The 20,835-nt window shown below is 40.0% G+C and overlaps 1 protein-coding gene across 1 annotated transcript in view; it reads right to left on the bottom strand.

Annotated features, from left to right (window-relative positions):
* The window catches only part of CTNNA3 (catenin alpha 3), a 544,761-nt gene that overhangs the window by 509,876 nt on the left and 14,050 nt on the right, over nucleotides 1-20,835 (bottom strand). The window contains exons 4-5 of the mRNA XM_035137674.3: nucleotides 13,638-13,804; nucleotides 5,029-5,148 (exon numbers count right to left, since the gene is read on the bottom strand). Of these exons, the coding sequence (XP_034993565.3) occupies nucleotides 5,029-5,148; nucleotides 13,638-13,804 (287 nt within the window). The remainder of the gene's footprint in view (nucleotides 1-5,028; nucleotides 5,149-13,637; nucleotides 13,805-20,835) is intronic.

The following is a 20,835-nucleotide window of genomic DNA, read 5'->3' on the forward strand; positions in this document are numbered from 1 at the left end:
GAAGTCACCACTGGAAAGTCACCACTTGGCATAACTGAGGTCTCCAACTCCCCATCCTCAAGGGGAAAAGGTTGTGGATAAGGCATCTTGGAATTGACTTGTCTTTAGAGTCAGCCTTAGATAGCCCTGCCTTCTTAGGAATTCCAGCATCAGAGGAGTTCACAGTGCAAGCACCTCTCCAGCCTGAAGGGGGTCACAGTGCTCTCAGTGGACTCCTAGGACTCCAGCCCAGAGGAAGAAGAAGAAGAATGGGAGAGCAGAACAGGACCCTAACTCAAATCTGTCTCAGCCAGCATGACTGACGGTCAGGGATTATGGGAGTTGTAGTCCAATAGCATCTAAAGGGCCACTGGTTCCCAAAACCTATGTATGTGAATCCCCACCGTGCCCTTGATGAATTGGACCAAGTGCTTATTGTACAATGGACGCACATTTTGTGCACCAAAAGACTGATAGTCTTGCTCCATCTTCTGGAAACTGGGAACACGACTTAGCATACCCAAATATGTCTAAGGATTTCTATTGAACTGATATGTTTTTGTCTGACAGTTTTTTATCTGCACAAAGAGGTGGTCATGACATTCTTATATGCCTTAAAATAGCACTATTTAAATAATTCATGGTCAATTAAAAATCTTTCCATACAGACAAATTAAAAGCTCTTTTATCACATATTATTAGCCTCGGGGTATACAATCAAAATCAAACAACTACCTTAACATCTACATTAGAGTGGGGTGGTATTTTTACATTTTTAAAGCTCTGTTGTAAGCTATCATGTCACTATATAATCAGAGATGTCTAAGCAGAAACAAAACGTCCTTTGAATTTGAGCCAGCAATGCCACTGGCACGCCAAAGGCACTACCAACATTAAGAACATTACTGTTTTAACCAAATACCTAGTTTGACAAATGTACTGCTGAAACAGGTCATAATATTAATACATATATGATGATCTTCTAACCCCTCCGTTTTTCTAATTGACTAATTAGCTAAAACAATTTCAAGATGATATTGCCTTCCTATCACAGCAAGGGGCAGGAAGAATATTTTTAGTCCACCTGTCAACATATGATCCAGGGCAGCATACAATACAATAAAGCAGGCACCCCCAAACTGCGGCCCTCCAGATGTTTTAGCCTACAACTCCCATGACCCCTAGCTAACAGGACCAGTGGTCAAGGATGATGGGGATTGTAGTCCAAAACATCTGGAGGGCCGAAGTTTGGGGATCCCTGCAATAAAGCATCAAAACAAGCAGTAAAATAATGCTACAATAAAACAAATCCAGCTCAATTTATAAAAGCAAAATAAAAATACAGCATATCATTAAGATCACTCAGGGAGTTACAATTTGCCCACCCCATTGCAAAACTGACAAAATTCCTAGTACAGTTTTAAGAACCAGGTAGAATGTTATTCTAAAAACATGCAATTACAACAAGGCCTCTTACAGATGTAAAGATCTAGAGTGAACATCAGGTACTGTTACTTCATAATCATTTTTAAAGCTTTATTGATATACAGAATGTTGTACAATCTTCATCTAACTATTGTCTTCACAACTGAGCAGCAGAGGGGAAAACCTGCCCAAGAGTCTACCTCTGAAAAGCTAGGAAGGTTTTCCAGATCTAACTCCCCAACTCCATCCCCTGGGCTGTAGGGTTCCCAACTACCAAAGCAGAACAGCAAAAGTCTCATGCAAGTTGTCCTGAATGATTCTACTTTTATCAATGTCCGTAGAAATGAACCAATTTAAAAGAATTCAGCACTGCTTGTCTACAACTACATCAGTGTTCTTATACTACATAGTGTTTCTGCTTCATGCACAAATGATGCAGAAGAAACCGGTTTGTGTTAAAAGAAGCTTGAATAAGATTGTTACTAACTAGCAATTTCAATTCAAAACAAATGAATTAAGGATATCATAAGGTTAAATATTTAATTGATTAGCCAGCTTTATAAAAAATGCTTATGTTTAATCGATTATTTTATTTGATTTTTCTGTTGTAAGCCGCCCAGAGTGGCTGGGGAAACCCAGGAAGATGGGCGGGGTATAAATAATAATTATTATTATTATTATTATTATTATTATTATTATTATTATGCTCCTAAGAATTCAATTATTATTTATTCAACAAAGTAACAACTTACATACTATTAATAAATGAGCTGCACCACTCATGGTTGAGATGTCTCAAAAGGCCAAGTTTTATATTTTATTTTTCATTTCCTTTTACATTAAAACAAAGAACAAAAATACTTTCTAACAATAAGCAAATGGGCCCTTAATCCTTGGCTTCAACTATTAAAATCTGCCCTCACCAAATAAACCTTTTAAAGGTTGCAGCTTACAGTATCTGATGCTAAACCACCAACCAGAAGAAATAAATGCTGTCAAAATGAATGGAGATATGTTTGAAAACACTGCCACCTACTGGCAGTAGAAAAAGCAAGATAAAAAGGAAGTCACACAATACAGTGGTACCTCAGGTTACAAACGTTTCAGGTTACAAACTCCACTAACCTGGAAGAGTTACCTCAAGTTGAGAACTTTGCCCCAGGATGAGAACAGAAATCATGTGGCGGCGGCGCAGCAGCAGCAAGAGGCCCCATTAGTGAAAGCACGCCACTAGTTGAAAACAGTTTCAGGTTAAGAATGGACCTCCTGAACAAATTAAGTTTGTAACTAAAGGTACCACTGTATACCAACTCATAGGCTCCTAGAAGTCTTTCAGAGCATTCACGTAATTTTTTGGCATAAAAAACCCAGATAGTTCCCCCCACCACCTATTTAATCTGAATTTACCTTTGCCATAGAAAATATGATCCATAACATCATAAAATATATGTATTTGTAAATACAGTGTGGATGAATCTGATATCTCATCTCAGACTTTGCATATGTTCACATTACTGCTTACTCTGCATCCAGTGCACTCCCACTGGTAGTTTTTGAAGTTGCATTCACACATTAGCTGCAATCCATATCAATCCCATACTGTTGTTCCTTGACAATAATACAATATTTTCCTCAAACCAGCTTCTTCAGCTTTCTTCTAGAAAACTGGATATGAAATGAACAGTAATGTGAACATTTGATGAGTGTACATGTGCAGATGGCAGCTTCAGTTCTGGAGGGGTTACAGGCGGGTCATGTGAAAACACCCCCACCCACTCTCTGATGTGAACAACATTCTGCAAATGCAGCTTGAAATGTAGCAGGGGAAATGACCTTGCTGCTAATGTGTCACGTTTTGCATTGTATCTTCTTTTTTAGGAGGGCTAGAGACTAAGGGAGGAATTTGATGCTGTGCTAATTTGATAGTTCTGTCAGCACACACATTTCTGTTTGCCAGATGGAATGATCTCTCAATCCCCTTCCCCCATTTGCGGGGGGTTATTTCTCCACTCCAAATAGACCTGGATGGCATGCATGAGAGGGGCAAGTCCCCCTGCACTGCTGCCTGCTAGTGCAACTACTTAGCTGAATCAAGCCCTTTCTTTTTAAAAAGAAAAAAGAAAGTCCAGAGTCTGGGCATCTGTCCAGGGTGCCAATGAAAGCCTTCGCAGGCACCTGGGCAACCTTGGGTGTCAGGTTGATGATCCCCAGGTTGGCTACCCCTGTTCTACATAATGTGTAATTATAGTTTAGAACAATTGCTAGAAGGCACTGAGCATGATACTGATGAATAATTGACTATTTATTGATACGGAAGAAATGTAGAAGAGAAATCTAGTGCTTTAAAACAAAGCTGTTTAAAGGGTATTATTTTATTCCTCAGAGCACCAGGTAGAGCTCAAAAGTTTTTTGTTTAGACAAGAGGAAAGAATAGAGATAGTTAAATCACTCCTGGATATAAAAGTGCTGGGAAAGGTCTGTATTTTAGGGTTTTTTCCATTGGGGTGAGCTCCCGTTGCTTGGTCCCAGCTCCTGCCCACCTAGCAGTTCAAAAGCATGTCAAAGTGCAAGTAGATAAATAGGTACCACTCCGGCAGGAAGGTAAACGGCGTTTCTGTGCACTGCTCTGGTTCGCCAGAAGCAGCTTAGTCATGCTGGCCACATGACCCGGAAGCTGTCTGCAGACAAACGCCGACTCCCTCGGCCTATAGAGCGAGATGAGCGCCGCAACCCCAGAGTCATTCACGACTGGCCCTAACAGTCAGGGGTACCTTTACCTTTACCTGGGTTCAAAATAATTCAACAACCCTTTATTTACACTCTGATTTTCTACAGTAGTATCCAAAGCAGCTTAGAAAAATACTATGTAGCTCAGCTGGTGGTAAGACCTCTGTCAGCAGAAGAGGGAGGGAAACAATTTTTAGCAATGCACCCCCCTGCAGTCCTCCACAGTCCTCTTACATCTACTCTGGAGGGCCCCTCAACCCTCTGGAGCGGACCTAAGGGGCATGGGAGCTACAAGGGCAAGGAAAATAACCAAATCTGATCTCTGGATTCCTCCTCCATCCCTTGGAAGCAATCATTTCACCAGGGAAGAACACAATATAACTTTAAAATAAACTGCTTGAAATAAACTGAGAAACTCCTTCTCTAGTCTGGACAATGGGTGTTTCACTCCAGCCTGCTCTTCGTCTAATTAGCTAGATCTGCTTTCCTAACTGTCAGTCATTGCTATCATATTATTCATTGGCTAAACACATTGAAAGGTGAGCACAAGCTACTTTTCCACAAAACAAATGGGAAGAATATTACATTGATCTCTGTTGTGCATGTGTCTGTCCTATGGATTCTGGGCTGTACCCTATATTTTTGTCCTGGCATTAAGAAAACAAACCTCAGTAAAATATGGGGGCTTAGTGATAATTTTCAGTTTTTAAAACATTGCAAACAGCCTCTGTTTACACCTTCATGAGACATTGTGAGTAAAATTCAGGGCACACATCATATTGAAATAAACAGAAGATGCACGTGGTAGCAACATTTACGTACTTTGGTTTGAGATCAGTTGAAAACTGGTGATCCAAATGCACAAACACATACGATTGGGCTACTAAAGTTTCTTACCTGTTGTCGTTTGAATGCCAAATGGTCCAGCTTTTTCAACTCTTTCTGGAGGTTTTTATATGTTTTCTGTAGTTCAGATTTACTAGATGCATTCTGAAGATACACGAATGTCCTTTGAACCTATGGCCAAACAAGGAGAGGGGTTTAAATATTATTTTAAAATCTTCTGTGCTTAATTAGGAATAGGCTCAGAAAGAATAAGCTAAATTGGGATCTATTTGCTTTGACACCAGGTCTAGCCACACTATCGGGAACATAACGGTGCCTCTTGGTAGCTTCCCCTCTGTACCCTCAACCCAAACAGGAGCTGCCCCTCCCTGGGGCATCTGGTAAGGTCTGTACCTTTTCTCCAAAAGTTACCTGTTAGTGGCAAGAAAGATATTAGGTGGTGGTAGCACCACTGTGGATATCAAGATCTTTGGGCAATTTAGTTCTCTGGATTTCTTTTGCTGTTTTCCAGGTGAAATGGAAGAGGGCAGCTGCTTTGGTGAGGATAGCTAGACTGGGGTTGGGTCCAAACTAACTGAGCTTGAATTTCAGAGGAGCTTGGGCTTGGCTTATAAATAAGTAAACTCAGGAATTCAAACATCATCTGCATTGACGCACAACTATTATTTCATATATGTTTTTGTATGAGCAAAACATGCATGCTTTGTCTCAGGAGATTCATACTTTAAATTCAATTCCCATTTCATTGTCCAAAAATGACCTTCAGGTAAATTAGGGCATGCAACCCTAGTTTACAGAATTAAAGTATGGACGATTCATTTTGATGAAAACTATTTTCCCCCATTTGCATCCATCAATGATTCAGTTTATTCGTGCACATTATGCCTGAACTAACTTTCAATTAAGAGAGATGGGTGGTTTTGCAATTAAACTTTCTTCAATGCTTTTATTTACTATAGCTTTTCTTTCACATTTAAGAAACACCTGTTGGGTGTGCAATGCTCAAACAAGGGATTCCAGAGTATTCCCCGTGTGTCTCAGTATCTGCTACTGGAACATAAAAAGCCTTTAGCTCTCAGCTGCTTTAAATGCATCAAATCATTAATTGCTTTTACACAGTTACTATGGTTACAAACACAAACTGGAAGGGAAATGTTACAGAGTGTACAATGATACGCTGAAACACACAGGCCCATGGATTGCAGTTAGTATATACTGGTTCCACATTATGGATCAGAAACTAGGTTAAGTCATAGATGTATTCAGACAAACGTTTTAACTCAGATGCTGTCCATCCACACTGCATTGCTTTAAATGGGATACACATTCAGGTATGAAATCTTTTTTAAGCCGTGCACAGGGCTTGGCTTAGGTTTGATGAGGCCCGAAGCTACTGAAGGTAATGGGGCCCTTTATATGTCCAGCTGTCGTTTGTCAACAACAAATTGTCACTGTTTTTTGTGTTGAATATGGTAATTTATGGACCTACACAAGACAAAACACTGTTGCTGTATGTAGGTTTTATTTTATTTGTTTTTTTAATCTTATATTTTGAAAATGTACATCCAGGTGTTTTTTTCCTTTAATTTTTTTGGGGGGCCACAAGACAGTGGGACCCTAAACTATAGCTTGTTTAGCTTATACTTGTACATAAATCCAGCACTGGCCATGCAGCATCAATAGATCAACCTACATTTGTATCCTGGTTTCTGATCCAGCAGGTGATATGCATGCAAAAGCCAGCTTGGATGGACTTGAGTCTGTAGATGAGCCTTTACAGTTCCCCTGCTGGAAACAGGCTGTGGTTGCTTGAGCAGAGGGACTGTGTCAGCTTTCCTGTGGATGCACATCTTCAAGACAAACTGTTCCCCCCTACATGCATATAGGTTTTCAGATTCCAAGGGAGCATCAGTCTCATACTTCAAAGGAGCTTATAGGAAGATGATGATCTGGGAAGATGTGTACTCCTCTCTTTGGAGTACCCTAAGCTGGAGGCAAGCAAGTCACAGACTGTTGGCTTCCTTTCAGCCTAACTCTAAAAAGCTACTCACTAAAAGTTTGAGGCAGCAAGAGAAAAGTGACTTCCGGTCTGGTGCCATTGTTAATCGGCGGGGAAAACCTTGGTCTCTGAGGTCCCCAGCAACTCGGGGGGGTGAGCTGCTTGAGCGACGCGGCCCCCTGGAGAACCCCCGGATCGTGCTTTCCGGGAACGTGGACACCCAGCAGAGCTCCATAGAGTCCCGCTCGCTGCCCGGTAAGCCCCTTTTTAGGGGCGACGAGAGCAGACGGAGCGGGACGGAGCCTTGGGTAGATTCGCTTCCTCTGAGGTGCAAAGCTCCGTGCTGGCGACAACTGTGCAACAGATGCCTCTAAAGAATTAATTTGGACTTGTGAGTAAACCTTTTGATTGGGTTAAAAGAAGAATTTGGACTTGGGAGGGGAATCTAAAAGAAAACGGAGGTCGTTCCCCCTCCCCCCACCGAGATACGAACACGCAATTATGAGCCTGCAGCCATTAAGCTGGAACGGGACTCTGAATTTCTTTAAAGATCAAGCTGGACCCCTTCCCTGAGGTGGCGGAGCCAAGGGAAGGTGATTTTAATTTCTGTTGATATCTGCAAAAATTGGAAGTGGACCCAGGTGGCGCTGTGGGTTAATCAGAAGGTCGGCAGTTCGAATCCCTGCAATGGGGTGAGCTCCCATTGCTCAGTCCCAGCTCCTGCCAACCTAGCAGTTCGAAAACACATCAAAGTGCAAGTAGATAAATAGGGACCGCTCCAGCAGGAAGGTAAACGGCGTTTCCGTGTGCTCCTCTGGTTCGCCAGAAGCAGCTTTGTCATGCTGGCCACATGACCCAGAAGCTGTCTGCGGACAAACATTGGCTCCCTCGGCCTATAGAGCGAGATGAGCGCCGCAACCCCAGAGTCGGACACGACTGGACCTGATGGTCAGGGGCCCCTTTACCTTTATTAATGAGCCCTCCGGTAACCTGGGGGCAGGAAACTGGAAGCCTTGACTAGCCACCATTGTGATGTCAGAGGCTAGGGAAGTTTTTTATTATGGTGAACTCTTGAATCCTTAAAGAAGATTTAATCAATGGACTGAATAGGATTGGAGTTTTAAGAGACTTTGAAACGGAAAGGAGAATTGGATTTTTTATAAATTGGACAAAGGAACCAGTTCAGTAGGTAGTTAGGAAGTGGAATGTAAAAACATTGTATCGTCTCTGTCACAGCAGCCTACATGCCACATTGTAACATGAGAAGACAAAGGCTATAGCCAGTCAAAACAATAAATCACGAGTTGAATAAGAATTGGATACAAAGTATATGGGAACAAGTTCAAGAAGTGGTGGTAGAACTGCAAGAGTATAAAAGACTTACAAAGTTATGGATTGAAACCCAACATCAACTTCTCCCAAAAGACAATTTTGAGCCACAGGCTGAAGTCGTAGACGTAGAAGATAAGAACATCAAAGTATTAAAGGAGGAAGACCAAGAAGAGCAAGAGATATTGAATGAAGAGCAATCTGTGAGAGAGGTTGCAAAGGACATATACTACAAACAGGGAGCTCCAATGCAAGAGAAAACCCAGGACCCTGCTCTTCCAGTGGGAGAGGGAGAACAGGTTCTTGGTAAAGACAATCAAGCGGTGGCACAAGACAAAGATGTGTCCTGGATTCAAACCTCCCTAGTGAGAGAGGGGAGGCAAGAACCAGGTGAAGGACAAAATATATGGGGGGGGACAAGAAAAAGGAAGAATTGGAGTGGGGATGGGACAAGGAATGGGAACTGCAGAAGGACGGGTGGAGAGAGGGGGTGGGCTGGAGTGGTCAAGAGATGGAGTGGGTTGAATGCTATAAGGCAATGTAATTAAGGGACGGATTAAATGGTCTGAAACTGGAATGTATGAAGGAGCTGGTCGGGATATCCAGGGAACTGTCATCCAGGGGAAGGAGAGGGGTTTTAGAAATTGTAATAGGTTAGAAATGAGGTACAGTATTAGATTTGGTAAGATAGAATATTTTTAGAGAAAAATAATAGGCCAAGGGGAGTATTTAGAGGGAATAATTTTTTATTTAAATTGGATTAAAGATTTTTATTCAAGTTATTATCCTAAGATTTAAATTGATAGCTATGGTTTTGTTTAATTGTGAAAATTGCCAAGGTGGGGTATAAATAGACTCGGGAAGGGAGGAACGGGGAAGTCGAAGTTATGACAAAGTTATCAAAGTGAGATTGGTTTTTGTGTTTTTCATTTTTTTCTAGTTTTTCTTTTTTAAAAAAAATTTGATGATTTTTTTTATTGTATTATGATGTGATGTGATGATCTGTAGTTTCAAGTTGAAAATTTTAATAAACATATTGGGGGGGGGAGAAAGGTGCACATATACAAGGCTACCCAGCACATCTGCAGGCAGGACACCCACTTAACAGTAGGAAGCTAATATTTGTAATAGTGGTCACAAATGAGTATTACTTAGTTAAAAATAGCTGTATTGTTTTGCAACAGCAAATGTACTTTAAACGTGGATGTGCTAAAACTCTACACTAAAATGTGTAACAGGCAGACCTCCATAATCTGCATGGAGCTCAGTCAAGTCACACAACCTACATTTTAACTAATATAATCACTATGCAAACATCAGCATGACATCAGGAACAATGTCAGTGCTCGACACTCCTGTGCTACCAGGTTCTTTATTTTAAGGTGGTGTGTACTTATGGGACATAAAGGTCCAACAAGAGAGCAAGAATGAAGATACAAAAAGTTCTTAGACTATGAAGTGGAACAGGACAGTAGGGTACTGACATCACTCTCACTTAACTATACAGGCTTTACAGACACTAGACTATAGTAAAGATTGTATGGCATGCCACCATTTTTATAGTGCTTGTTATATCAGAAGTTGCATGATAGAATTCCTGCCTACTATTTAGATTGATCACATTTCATTTTATATTACCTGATGTCATATATAATTAAAACCACGATGCCTGGGAGAGAGGGTCTCACCTTAGCAAGGAGACACAGGTGTTACAGTGCTTCAAAAACCAGCTCCTAACCTAATTCTGATGAGCAATGGGCACATTTGTAGAAACTGCATGATGTGAATTTTAATAATCCTCCACAATATAGCTATTCTATACAGTATCATTTCATGCACTGCACGCCCCAGACTAGACAGTATGTCTCTGACACTAAAACGATAAAATGCTGTGCCAAAACCCATTTATGGATTTGGCCCCCTTCTCCCACCATTTTATACATTTAACAAATCTCTTACTTGGTCAGCAGTTTCATTTCGTAGTGAATGACATAACCTTTAAAATTAATTTCGGTTCAGTGATCAAACTCCTATTTTATTCTATGAAAATTAGAAAACCCTGGAGCAATGGAACTGGAAAGCAAAGAACCTCTTCATCTGCTCTCAGATGATTAATGGGCAAACCTTAACAGCCAAAATCCTCATGAAGAAATAGTACAATATGTCAACATTGCCACTATAGAAGAACACATTCCAGGGGAAGCTTTATAGACATATATTTAAAAATATATTGCCTTTTTAATTGACGTGAACTAGCAAACATTCTGAGAAGGGTTGCTCTCAGTGCTGCACAACCGTTTCTAAGGTACTGCTGAAGTTCAAATGCCTTTTCTTGGATCAGTTCCATAGTTAAGAATATTTCAATTACCTGAGGGAGCTCTAAAATATAATAATGAAGGTTAAAAGACTTTGGATAGAAAAAAGCAAAGTCAGAACTCATTACAGATTTCAATTGTATTAGAATTTGGCCCTGGATGGCAGCGACCAAAATGCTATTAACGCTTGATGGCTATTCAACAGCATATGTTAAAGTTACCTGGTCATCTCAGTCTATTTTCTAATTAATGTGACAACATAAAAAAGAAATGCTTTTGGCAGATGCAATATGATGAACAAGCACTGCAAAGCAATGAAAAATATACTACTACTTCCACAGAACAGAACTGAGGAATATGCTGGGCACTGTAGAGGAAGATTATACAGCTGTCTAATATGCTCTGTAAGGAGAGAAAATCATTCTTTACTGATGGTTTATTTTCCATGAATACTACATTTTTAGAAAATGGAAAGGAGACAATTATAGTATTCTTTGGTATATGCTCCATATTTCTGAAATATTCAACAGCACACTTGTTTGGTTTTCAATCATTTTAGCAATTTCTAACAATTCACACAATAAAGTAACCAGAAAAGTTTCAGAAGTACTGAAAGTACCCACAAGATGATTACTTAAGATTGGTTATTATTGCTATATGAAGCATAGTGGCAAGTCAAATTTCAGAACTCTGATAAAGCTTACATATAAAAAAACTATAGTGGGCTATAATAATAATAATAATAAGGCTCAACAGAAAAACAACATTCTATCCCTGCTCTGCACTCAGTCTATGGAATATTATGGATTATAAATAAAAATATGTTATTTTTATTTTAAAAAACTGAACTGTTTCACTCATAGTGCCTGTATAAACTAACATATGCTATTAAAATAGGACACTGGTCTTCCTCAGTTACCTCCAATGCAGGGTGCAGTCACAGATGCACCACTGCGGGATGTTCTACATGTAGCTGCTTCAATGCCTGCTTGGAAACTGCTACCTGCCTTTCCACAGAAATAGTCTGCATACACATTTCACAACCCACCCACCAATAATCCTGGAAACTATAGTTTAAGGGTGCTGGAAATTGTAGTTCTGTAAGAAGTAAACTGCAGTTCCCAGGATTGGGGGGGGGGGGGCCTGCTTGAAATGTACAGTTTGTCCACAGACATAGCATGCATATAAGGGAATAGAATTCCAGCTCTGATCCCATTGTGGAAATGCATTCTCTGCATTTTGGCTACATATATAATCTCTCCCCCTCTTCCAAGATTAGTCACTATGGAAATCAGTTCTTCCAGTTTACAGCTGAATGGACAATGCACAGGTAAACAGTGTCGGGATGGGGGAATGGGGAAGCATGGTTCATACTGTCACTATTTTTCCTAGAAATAAAGCACTGCTTAGGATGTTAAAATACTGCAGTGAGGTCACACAGAGGAGGACACACATTAGCAGGTCTCCAAAACTCAATCTTAAAAGCCTCTAGAAGTAGAAGTATTTCTGTACAGAAAAGACATTGAGGAAGGAATGCTGCCTTGATGTCCCATTTCATCGATACTACGGTGATATATTTTTCAATTGATATTGTTATTATGCACATTTCAGCATTTTAAAATTAGGTTATTGGGTTTACTGATTTTTCTGAACTAAACTTTTGTTTGGATGGAAAGTCAGTCTACAATATTTAAAACAAAGCAAAAACTAAATACTTGCAGAAATATTTCAAAAGAAAGCAGAAAACAGCAAATAACAAATAACAAAAACAGTAGGTGCTCATTTATGAGGCATTTCCGTATTACCATCCATACGCAGCACCCCAAACCATTCATTACATTAGTACAGATTACAAAAAAATACACATTATTACAAAACTTACATGAATGTCGTATGAAGGTAAATGTATGTGCATACTATGTAATCCTGTCTTCTGAGCCTAAGGTGACAAAACTGCTTCTAGATAACCTGGATTTGAGCCCATGCCTCTTAGGAAGGCCAATATATTTCTTTTCTACCTTCTCTAAAGTGGTTGTGGTGGCAAAATAATTACTGTTAAGATGCATGCTGTACAGAAATGTTGTTATATAAAACAAGAGCACGGCAAAAGCAGTATAAGTGTTCCTTGCCCCTTAGAGATGCCATATGCTGTTCATAAAAATGAAACATTTGCCCTGATCTATCTGCTAATAAGTCATGTTTAAGTCCCACTAGAATCAATGAAACTAGTTAGTCATGACTAACTTAAGTCTCATGGATTTCAATGGAACTAGAACATAATTAACTTTGGTTAGAGTTGAGCCATGGCTTGGTTGTTGCTTTTGAAAACAAAAAGCAAAAGCAAAAACCTCCCATTTCTAAAGATTTATTTATTTATTTATTTATTTATAGGAATTCTATACAGCCTATTCAAAGCAAACTGAACAAAATACCTTACCAGAAGAAAAATAATGTAAATAAATATAGTACAATAACCACACATTATAACTAAGAACAACACCATAAACTCACACCAACAACTAAAATCATCCACAGCCAAGGTCATAAAGACTGGAGGGATGGGGACCAATAGTAAGATGCTATAAAAATTAAAAAGAGGAATTAATACCAGTTATGTCTGAAAGTCCGAATTAGCCCCAGGTCAGTTTAAAAAATAAAAAGTCTAACTCCCAAAACATTCGATATAATGGAATTTGTAGGTTGAGCTGCAATGATTTGAAATCCAATCCTTTCCTTCATCAGTAGCAAGCTCCACGGCTTACCAACATGAATTTGAATTTACTGACATGTTCCGCTTTTTGTATACTGTATTCGTATTTCCAGTTATCTGTATTTCAATGTTTTGAATGTTTGCTGTAAGCTGCTTTGGACACAGCTCATTGTGGAAAAGCTGCATATAAATAAACTCAATCAATCAATGAATATTTTAATTATTTACTCAAAAAACCTGAAAATTAAGAAAGCTTGGTAGCCGAGAATATGGGAAACCTCATTTGCTGGCCATAGTAGCTACTTACCATGGTTAGATGTTGCAACAGGTATGAGACATCAATCATATCTGCCAGAATAAGAAGCCTTGTAACAGCAGCCAGAAGAGCACGTGCTACTTGGACAACGGCCTCCCTTTTAGGCAAATAACAAGGATCATCTGTGAACTTTTTTGCAGCTACCCTCAAAGCTTCACCTGTAAAATAAAGATACAAGTAATGCTACATCTGCTTTCCTTTGGACCACATCAGTGAGGCCGAGAGGGGGTTCTTCTCGTCCAGGCAGCCCAAGACCTCCACACTGCCCAGGTTTGCGGCCCGGAGAGGTTACTTTGGTGCTGCTTGTGCAGCTGTTGGCTTCACCTCCAGAGGCACATTGACAGATAGATGCTTCAGATTTACAGAGATGTGGAGTTGAAAGGAAATAGTTCACCTTTGTGAAAAGTTTTCTCTTTTTTGCATTCTTTATTAGAGAAAACAATAACTAAGGTAGGGAATCTTAAAATTACATGACCATGTATTCATTTTCATGCTACAATATACCAGTTTCTACCTATGCATCATGCCAATTATTGCTTTTTAATATAGGATATGATTTATAATATGTATCATTCTGTGTTGTAGTTGATAAACACTGGAGCAAAAGGCAGCACAATGCAACTTTTCAATATTGTGTAGTTTTAGAGCCATCCACTTTACAGTCACTGTGTACTTACTCCAAGTAAACTGTTTGTCTAGTACAACTTGTTCATTTTGCATTCTGGGGCTGTTTCAACACAATACCATAGAATCTCCAAATCTTGCAGTGTGGCTGTATACCACTGGGAACAATTGGAGTGTCAAACACAGGTTTAAATGTTTCCTGTTAAATTTTTTAGCATGTACAATACATTAACATACAAAGCAGCTGTCAATCTGGGAGAGAAAGGCTGACAGATGCCAGGTCTGGGCATACATCAGGGGTAAAACTTTATGACCCGCTGGTTCCTTCCAGCATTACAATTCTAACGACATTAATTTGTTTTATAACTGCTTTGCATCACCAATGCCAAGAGCAAAAATGAAACCATCCCTATTTCCTTCAGAAAACTCTCTTTTTTCACTGGAGTGTTTCACAAGAATAAAGAATAAGAAGAATCAATACATTAGACTGTTTTCACGTTGTATCTCCCTAGCCAAGAAAGACATACAGAGACTGCTGGCTGCAGCTTTGAAGAATTGCTACAGTGGAGCTAATAGATTTGTTGGGCACAGGGGGGGAAAACATCACTGAATTCAGGGAAGGGGGAAATGGGACAAGGGAGAACTGATTAACTTGGCAAAGAGAATTTATTACTGCAAGGCAGACTGAAAAAGGGAAGTGGGGAAAAAATGTGAAGGAAAGCAGGAAAAGAACTGATTGATTAATTCTGCATGCAAAATAGCAGCACTTTGATGATCCAAGAATGAATGATAAGAGACAGACGAATTTAGATTGGAGATTAAAACAGCATTAAGTTTGCCAGGGGAGGGGGCATGAAATGAAAAGGCCACATGCCCAAGCAGAAGTTGTCATGAATAGAAAGAGAAAGAGAATAGAAAGAGGAGAAACATGCACCCTTCAACAAAGCAAAACTCAACAAGTTTCCCACAAGCACAACCAGGCAACCTTTCTATCAAAGCCCAAGGAGCAGTGCAATAGCAACTGTGATAAGATGTTCACATTCCACGTTTCCACATGCACCCAGACTCATCTTTGTGGGGGAAGGAGAGCACTACTGTACAACCCTATCATGTACAGCAGGCATCCCCAAACTTCGGCCCTCCAGATGTTCTGGACTACAATTCCCATCATCCCTGACCACTGGTCCCGTTAGCTACGGATCATGGGAGTTGTAGGCCAAAACATCTGGAGAGCCGCAGTTTGGGGATGCCTGATGTACAGGAATGGAAAAGACCACACTGAATTCTGTGATCTGCTGTCACCCCTGTTCTTTGTTTTGAACTCCAATTCATTCCTGCTTTCTGTCCAGCACTTCACTTGAGCCCTGATTAGACCTTATGACTGAACTGAAAATAACAATTCAAGTTGGGAGCTTAGGGCCTTGCTGATCCAACCCTCAACATTCCAAAAACCTGTCTGCCCAGTCCCTGTTGTTCCCATGTTGTGCAGGGAAGGTTTGAAGGGGGCTTCTACTCATATGCACTCAGGGCTCCTGGTTGTATGGAGCATAGCTGCCAAGTTTTCGCTTTTCTCGCGAGGAAGCCTATTCAGCATAAGGGAAAATCCCTGTAAAAAAGGGATAACTTGGCAGCTATGGTATGGAGGCTTCTGCTCATGTTGGATCTTCCCTACTCAACATGAAAAGGTGTGTGTGTGAGAGGCAGTCATACACAGAGGGGGTGAGGCACTCATATACAGGGAAGTTGGGGTGGGGAGAACATACAATCCCCTGCCTCCTATATGCAAGCAAATGCTCTATTGCCTGGTCAAACTTTGATATTTTCTTATACCAAAAATTATACTTTGTTTAATGAGATAAAAGTCTTCCTACAACTGGATCTAGAGAGAAATCTGATTATCAGGAGTGATACTACCATGAGGCAGAATGAGACAATTACCACAGGCAGCAGAGGTGGCCCAGGCCCCATGCTCATTTGCCTCAATGACCCACCCACCCAGTTGCTCCATCATCCTCAAAGTCATCCCCTGTCTTTCTCCTCTCCTCCACTGCTGTGGCCCCTGCTCATCTGCGCCACCATTGCCTCAATTACTCATTAACTGCTATTTTGCCACTGCAAATGTTGAAGCAGTGCTGGCGGTCTTCCAGACTCACTCTGAGGGAAATCCAGGGATCTTTCCTCAGACAAACACGTTCTGGGCAAACTGGCACAGAAGGGTGCTTGTGCTGCCACCACTGTGCCATGATAGTTAAGCTTTTTTAAAAAAGTGAACTAAACGTAACTTTAAAGATCATTATCTAGGCAGTGCTGCAGAGGCTGCTGTTGGCCGTTCAAACTTTCAGTGGAATTTGCTTCCAAACAAGTATGCCTGGAATTTAAGCCTTCAGTCTATATCCACCCTTACTTGTTCTGGCCTTCACCTCCCCTTCCCTCTAGACATCTGCTTTTAGCTGCCACTCTAAGAAAGCTAGGCTGAAAGCAACGGGCATTCCTTTCTCCTCCCACAAAGAGTTATAAAAGCTTGCTCCTTCTGCCAGGAATACAGTCACCCACTCTGTAACCCTCAGGTTGGCAGCTCTAATTTTCCAGAGCAACATTAGCAATAAAGTTCGCTAGCTGAAGTTTCCAGGGGAGATTTGAACATTATGCATGACCTTAAATTTGACTTATATAGCTGTACACTTAGTTTAAAACACCCTCAACCTGCTTTTACTATTTCTGTAGCATATTGCCCTGAAGTATTTGGTTAACATTGTTCTTTCACTTCACCTTGAACCACTTTGGCATGATAAAAAAGGAGAAAATGTATGTCACAAGCTGTTATTTTTGATGCAAGGGTATACCTTTAGCCTGTTGTCCTTCCCTACTGTTGTAATTATTGGAACAAACAAGACAAGCCTTTTTTGTTGTTATATGCAAAGCCAGCTACAAGTCTGATCAAACTCAGGACTGAGGAAGTTTCTCTCACAGACAAAAACAAATAAACACACTACTCTATGCAGCTGCTATTTGCATTTCAATGGAGTCTCCCATTGGCAGTGATCGAACCTTCCCTCAAAACACCAATGGCAAAATACAAAAAGAAAGGCCATTATCATTGGGAGAGAAGCAGACAGAAAGAATTAGACTCCCCCTTCCCAAATCCACGCAGTTTACCCCATGTTATGGGCATATTTTTGTCACATAAATAGTTTCATAACAAAAAAATGCACATTAATTGCATTCATGCAATTAGCACTATCTAGTTTGGGCCTCAGTCACAAATGGGGAAGGGACTTTGCTTTGGAGAGGCAGTTACTCTTTGAAGATATCTGAAAGACAGATACAGTTTAGAGATTATGAGATTTTGTGTCCGGCTGAGCCAATCCCAACAGGTCTCAAGTGTTGCTTACTGAAGTGGGTGATTAGCAATTCTAATTTGTAGCTACAAATTCTTAGATTAAATCAATATTTAAACATGCATCAATGGTGTGATTGGCTGATAACTCATCCGTGCAAACAATAATAAATTTAATTAATTAAAATAATTACTTTAAAGTCTTTTACAAATTTGATTTGGGCAAACAGTAAATGATATCAAGTACCAACTTATCCCAAAAGAGAACAGACAGATTTGTCCTAAAATTGTTATTGCTGACCACTGTATTACGGTATAACATTGACTGCCAAAACTATCTTTAACATGTGCCCACAACTTGTACAACCTTTTGATATTTACTAAAGACAAATAGAAGCAGCATTAAGACAGAAAATGCAGCATTGCTATCATCAAACTGCCGGCCCAGGTTCGCCTCTAAAACAGATAGCAAGGGAGTTTGTACAAGAAACTAAGACTTGTAGCTTGAGAACTAAAGAGAATTGTACCTCTCATGTAACATGCTCTCTAAGCAACTATAAGTTCCAGAGTCCCTTAGCTTCTGCTAGCGTTTCCATTGCAGAAGCAAGAGGAGCCAATAGGATGGGGCTGCAGGATACAAGGCAAGCATCATCATAAATCAGGAAGCAGTGTCCCAAAAATAATATGAAAGAATTGCATTCCACAATTAGATTCAGTGAGTATTTCCTTATATACAGTTTCCTGATATGAGAAAATTACATCAGCAAATTAAGAATGTCAAATCCATATCTTCCGATTTCCTTTTGGCTTGAGAACAAACAGTGTCTGAAGCAACCTATATTTGTTTCAAAGTGATTGTGGTATTTGTGAGCTAAAGTTTATCTAGGAGTTCACTTGAGATGTGATAGCAACTAACTGCATGCAACACTGACAAGGCAATAGACGGAAATAATACAAGCAGCAGCTGTTGCCTTCAATACCATATATAGGCTGTAAGTAATGGGAATAGATATCAAGCATTTGAGCTATGTCTGAACCACTTCTGCCTGGGGGAGGAGGGAAAGGGATGAAATGCACAAATGATTATCCTAGGAATATGTTACATTGTTGTCCTGGTTTTACAGTAATTAAATATCAGCCTCACTAACATGCTGTTAATTAAATTATAGTTTGATATTAACAGTTTGAAAACTCCCACTACAGACTAGTTCCTTTTTTGTGTTACAAGTATTTTTCTTCCCACCTGCTTTTGAGTCATACCACACACAGTCATACCACACACAGGATTTCATGTATCAGAAGAATAGTGTTTGAATTTATAAAGAAAACACCAAAAATCCTGTTAATAAACTTTTGTAAGGATGTCGAGAAGCATTTCGTTCATAGAAGCATAAATACCTGTACAGTGGTACCTCGCAAGAAGAATGCCTTGCGCGACAAAAAACTCGCAAGACGAAAGCGTTTTGCGATGTTTTTGGCGCTTCGCAAGATAAAGTTTTCTATGGCCGCGCTTCGCAAGACGAATTTTTCGCCGTTTTTTTTTTTGCCACGGCAAACCACGCTTCAAAGGACGAAATTATCGCAAGACAAAGCGACTTGCGGAACGAATTACTTTCGTCTTGCGAGGCACCACTGTATTTCACTTTCTAATTTGTCATCTCTAAATAAGGCAAATGCACTAGGAGCAGGGTCTCCCAAACTTGGATCTCCAGCTGTTTTTGGACTAAAACTTCCATCATCCCTAGATAGCAAGACCAGTGGTCAGGGGTGACTGGAACTGCACTAAGTGAACTCCAAAGTCGGGAGGAGGTGGGAGGTGGGAGGGGAAAGTTAAGAAGAGAAAGGGAGTAACACACCATGGGTGGAATTCAACACTGATTGTGCTAATATGATTGTTCTGTCCTCTGAATATGTGCAATTGCAGTCATGGACCTAGGGCCATTCTGATATGTTTTGAAGCAGCATGCGGGCCAAAGTGGGGAGACCTTGCAACAAGATGATGAAGTTGTCAGGTCAGGGGATTAATTTCTACCAGGAGGTCAATTTAATTTATTCAATTAACTTAACATTAAAAAAAAAACTCTTAGTGGTTTATGAGAAAAAGTACAATAATAAAATCACAACTAAAAAATAAAAGAGACATATTACCAAAATATAAAAACACAACACTGAGCAGCGCAATCTGAAAAAAAATGTTTCAACAATCAGGGAAAACCTAAGTAAACAAAAAATGTTTTAAAAGACATTTGAAATATTCCACAGTTGATACCTCACAGATGACAAGGGGGAGAACATCCCAAAGGGTCAATGCCAAATTAATAAAGTATGAAGATGAACAATACACATAAGCATTTGATTTTTTTTGTTTTGTTTTTTTGAAGATAGCTATTTTTGAAGATAGAAAAAGGCTAAGTAGGACAATGTCCCCATACAGCATGTGACTTTGATCCTCCAAACCAAGGGCTCATCTACACTTCTACTACACAGAAAACAGAGCGGTTTTGCCTTTGCCCCGCCACTTTCACCCAGAAAACCAGCTCTTTAGTGCTAAATCATAACAAAGTCAATCTACGTAAAACATGATTGCTGTTTGCTCCAATTCAACGCTAAAATGTGGGTTTTTCCAGGGGAAAGCAGTGGGGCAAACTGAGGTGTGGATGAGCCCTACCTGAAACAAGTTCTTATACAAAACAGATGTTGCAGAAATGGGAGAATTGAATGCAGTAACTACCAGTCTGTATCATTTGCTACCAACAAGCTTTTCTCTCGACCACCCATATGTACTGTTCATTTATGAACCTGCCCACTCTCCCTTCACCTTTTTAAACCATCCATTATTGCCTATTCTGTCGCCTCAATGATATTTTATAGGACCAAACACATAAAGGCTAAATAAATTTTAAATAAATCAATGATTAAAAAAAATAGAAAAACTGACAAGGTTGAAAATCTGACTCTTTGTTCATTAAGGCACAAAGAACTTATACAGCTAGGTGTTATTTACCATTATATTTACATGGCAGAAAACAGATGCACAAAAAATCACCCAGGGATCAGTTTCATTACATCCACTTTAGCTATTACAGTGCCTATTGAGTAGGGAAATGAGCTCCAGATTTTTACTGTAGCCAGCTCTAGTGCAAGCACCCAGTGATGGTGAAAAGCTGTCATATAAACACAGTGTTGTAGAGTTAGAAGGGACACTGAGGGTCATCTAGTTCAATCCAC

The sequence above is a fragment of the Zootoca vivipara genome, chromosome 5 (assembly GCF_965207765.1).
Source record: "Zootoca vivipara chromosome 5, rZooViv2.hap1.1, whole genome shotgun sequence".
Taxonomy (NCBI): Eukaryota; Metazoa; Chordata; class Lepidosauria; order Squamata; family Lacertidae; genus Zootoca; species Zootoca vivipara.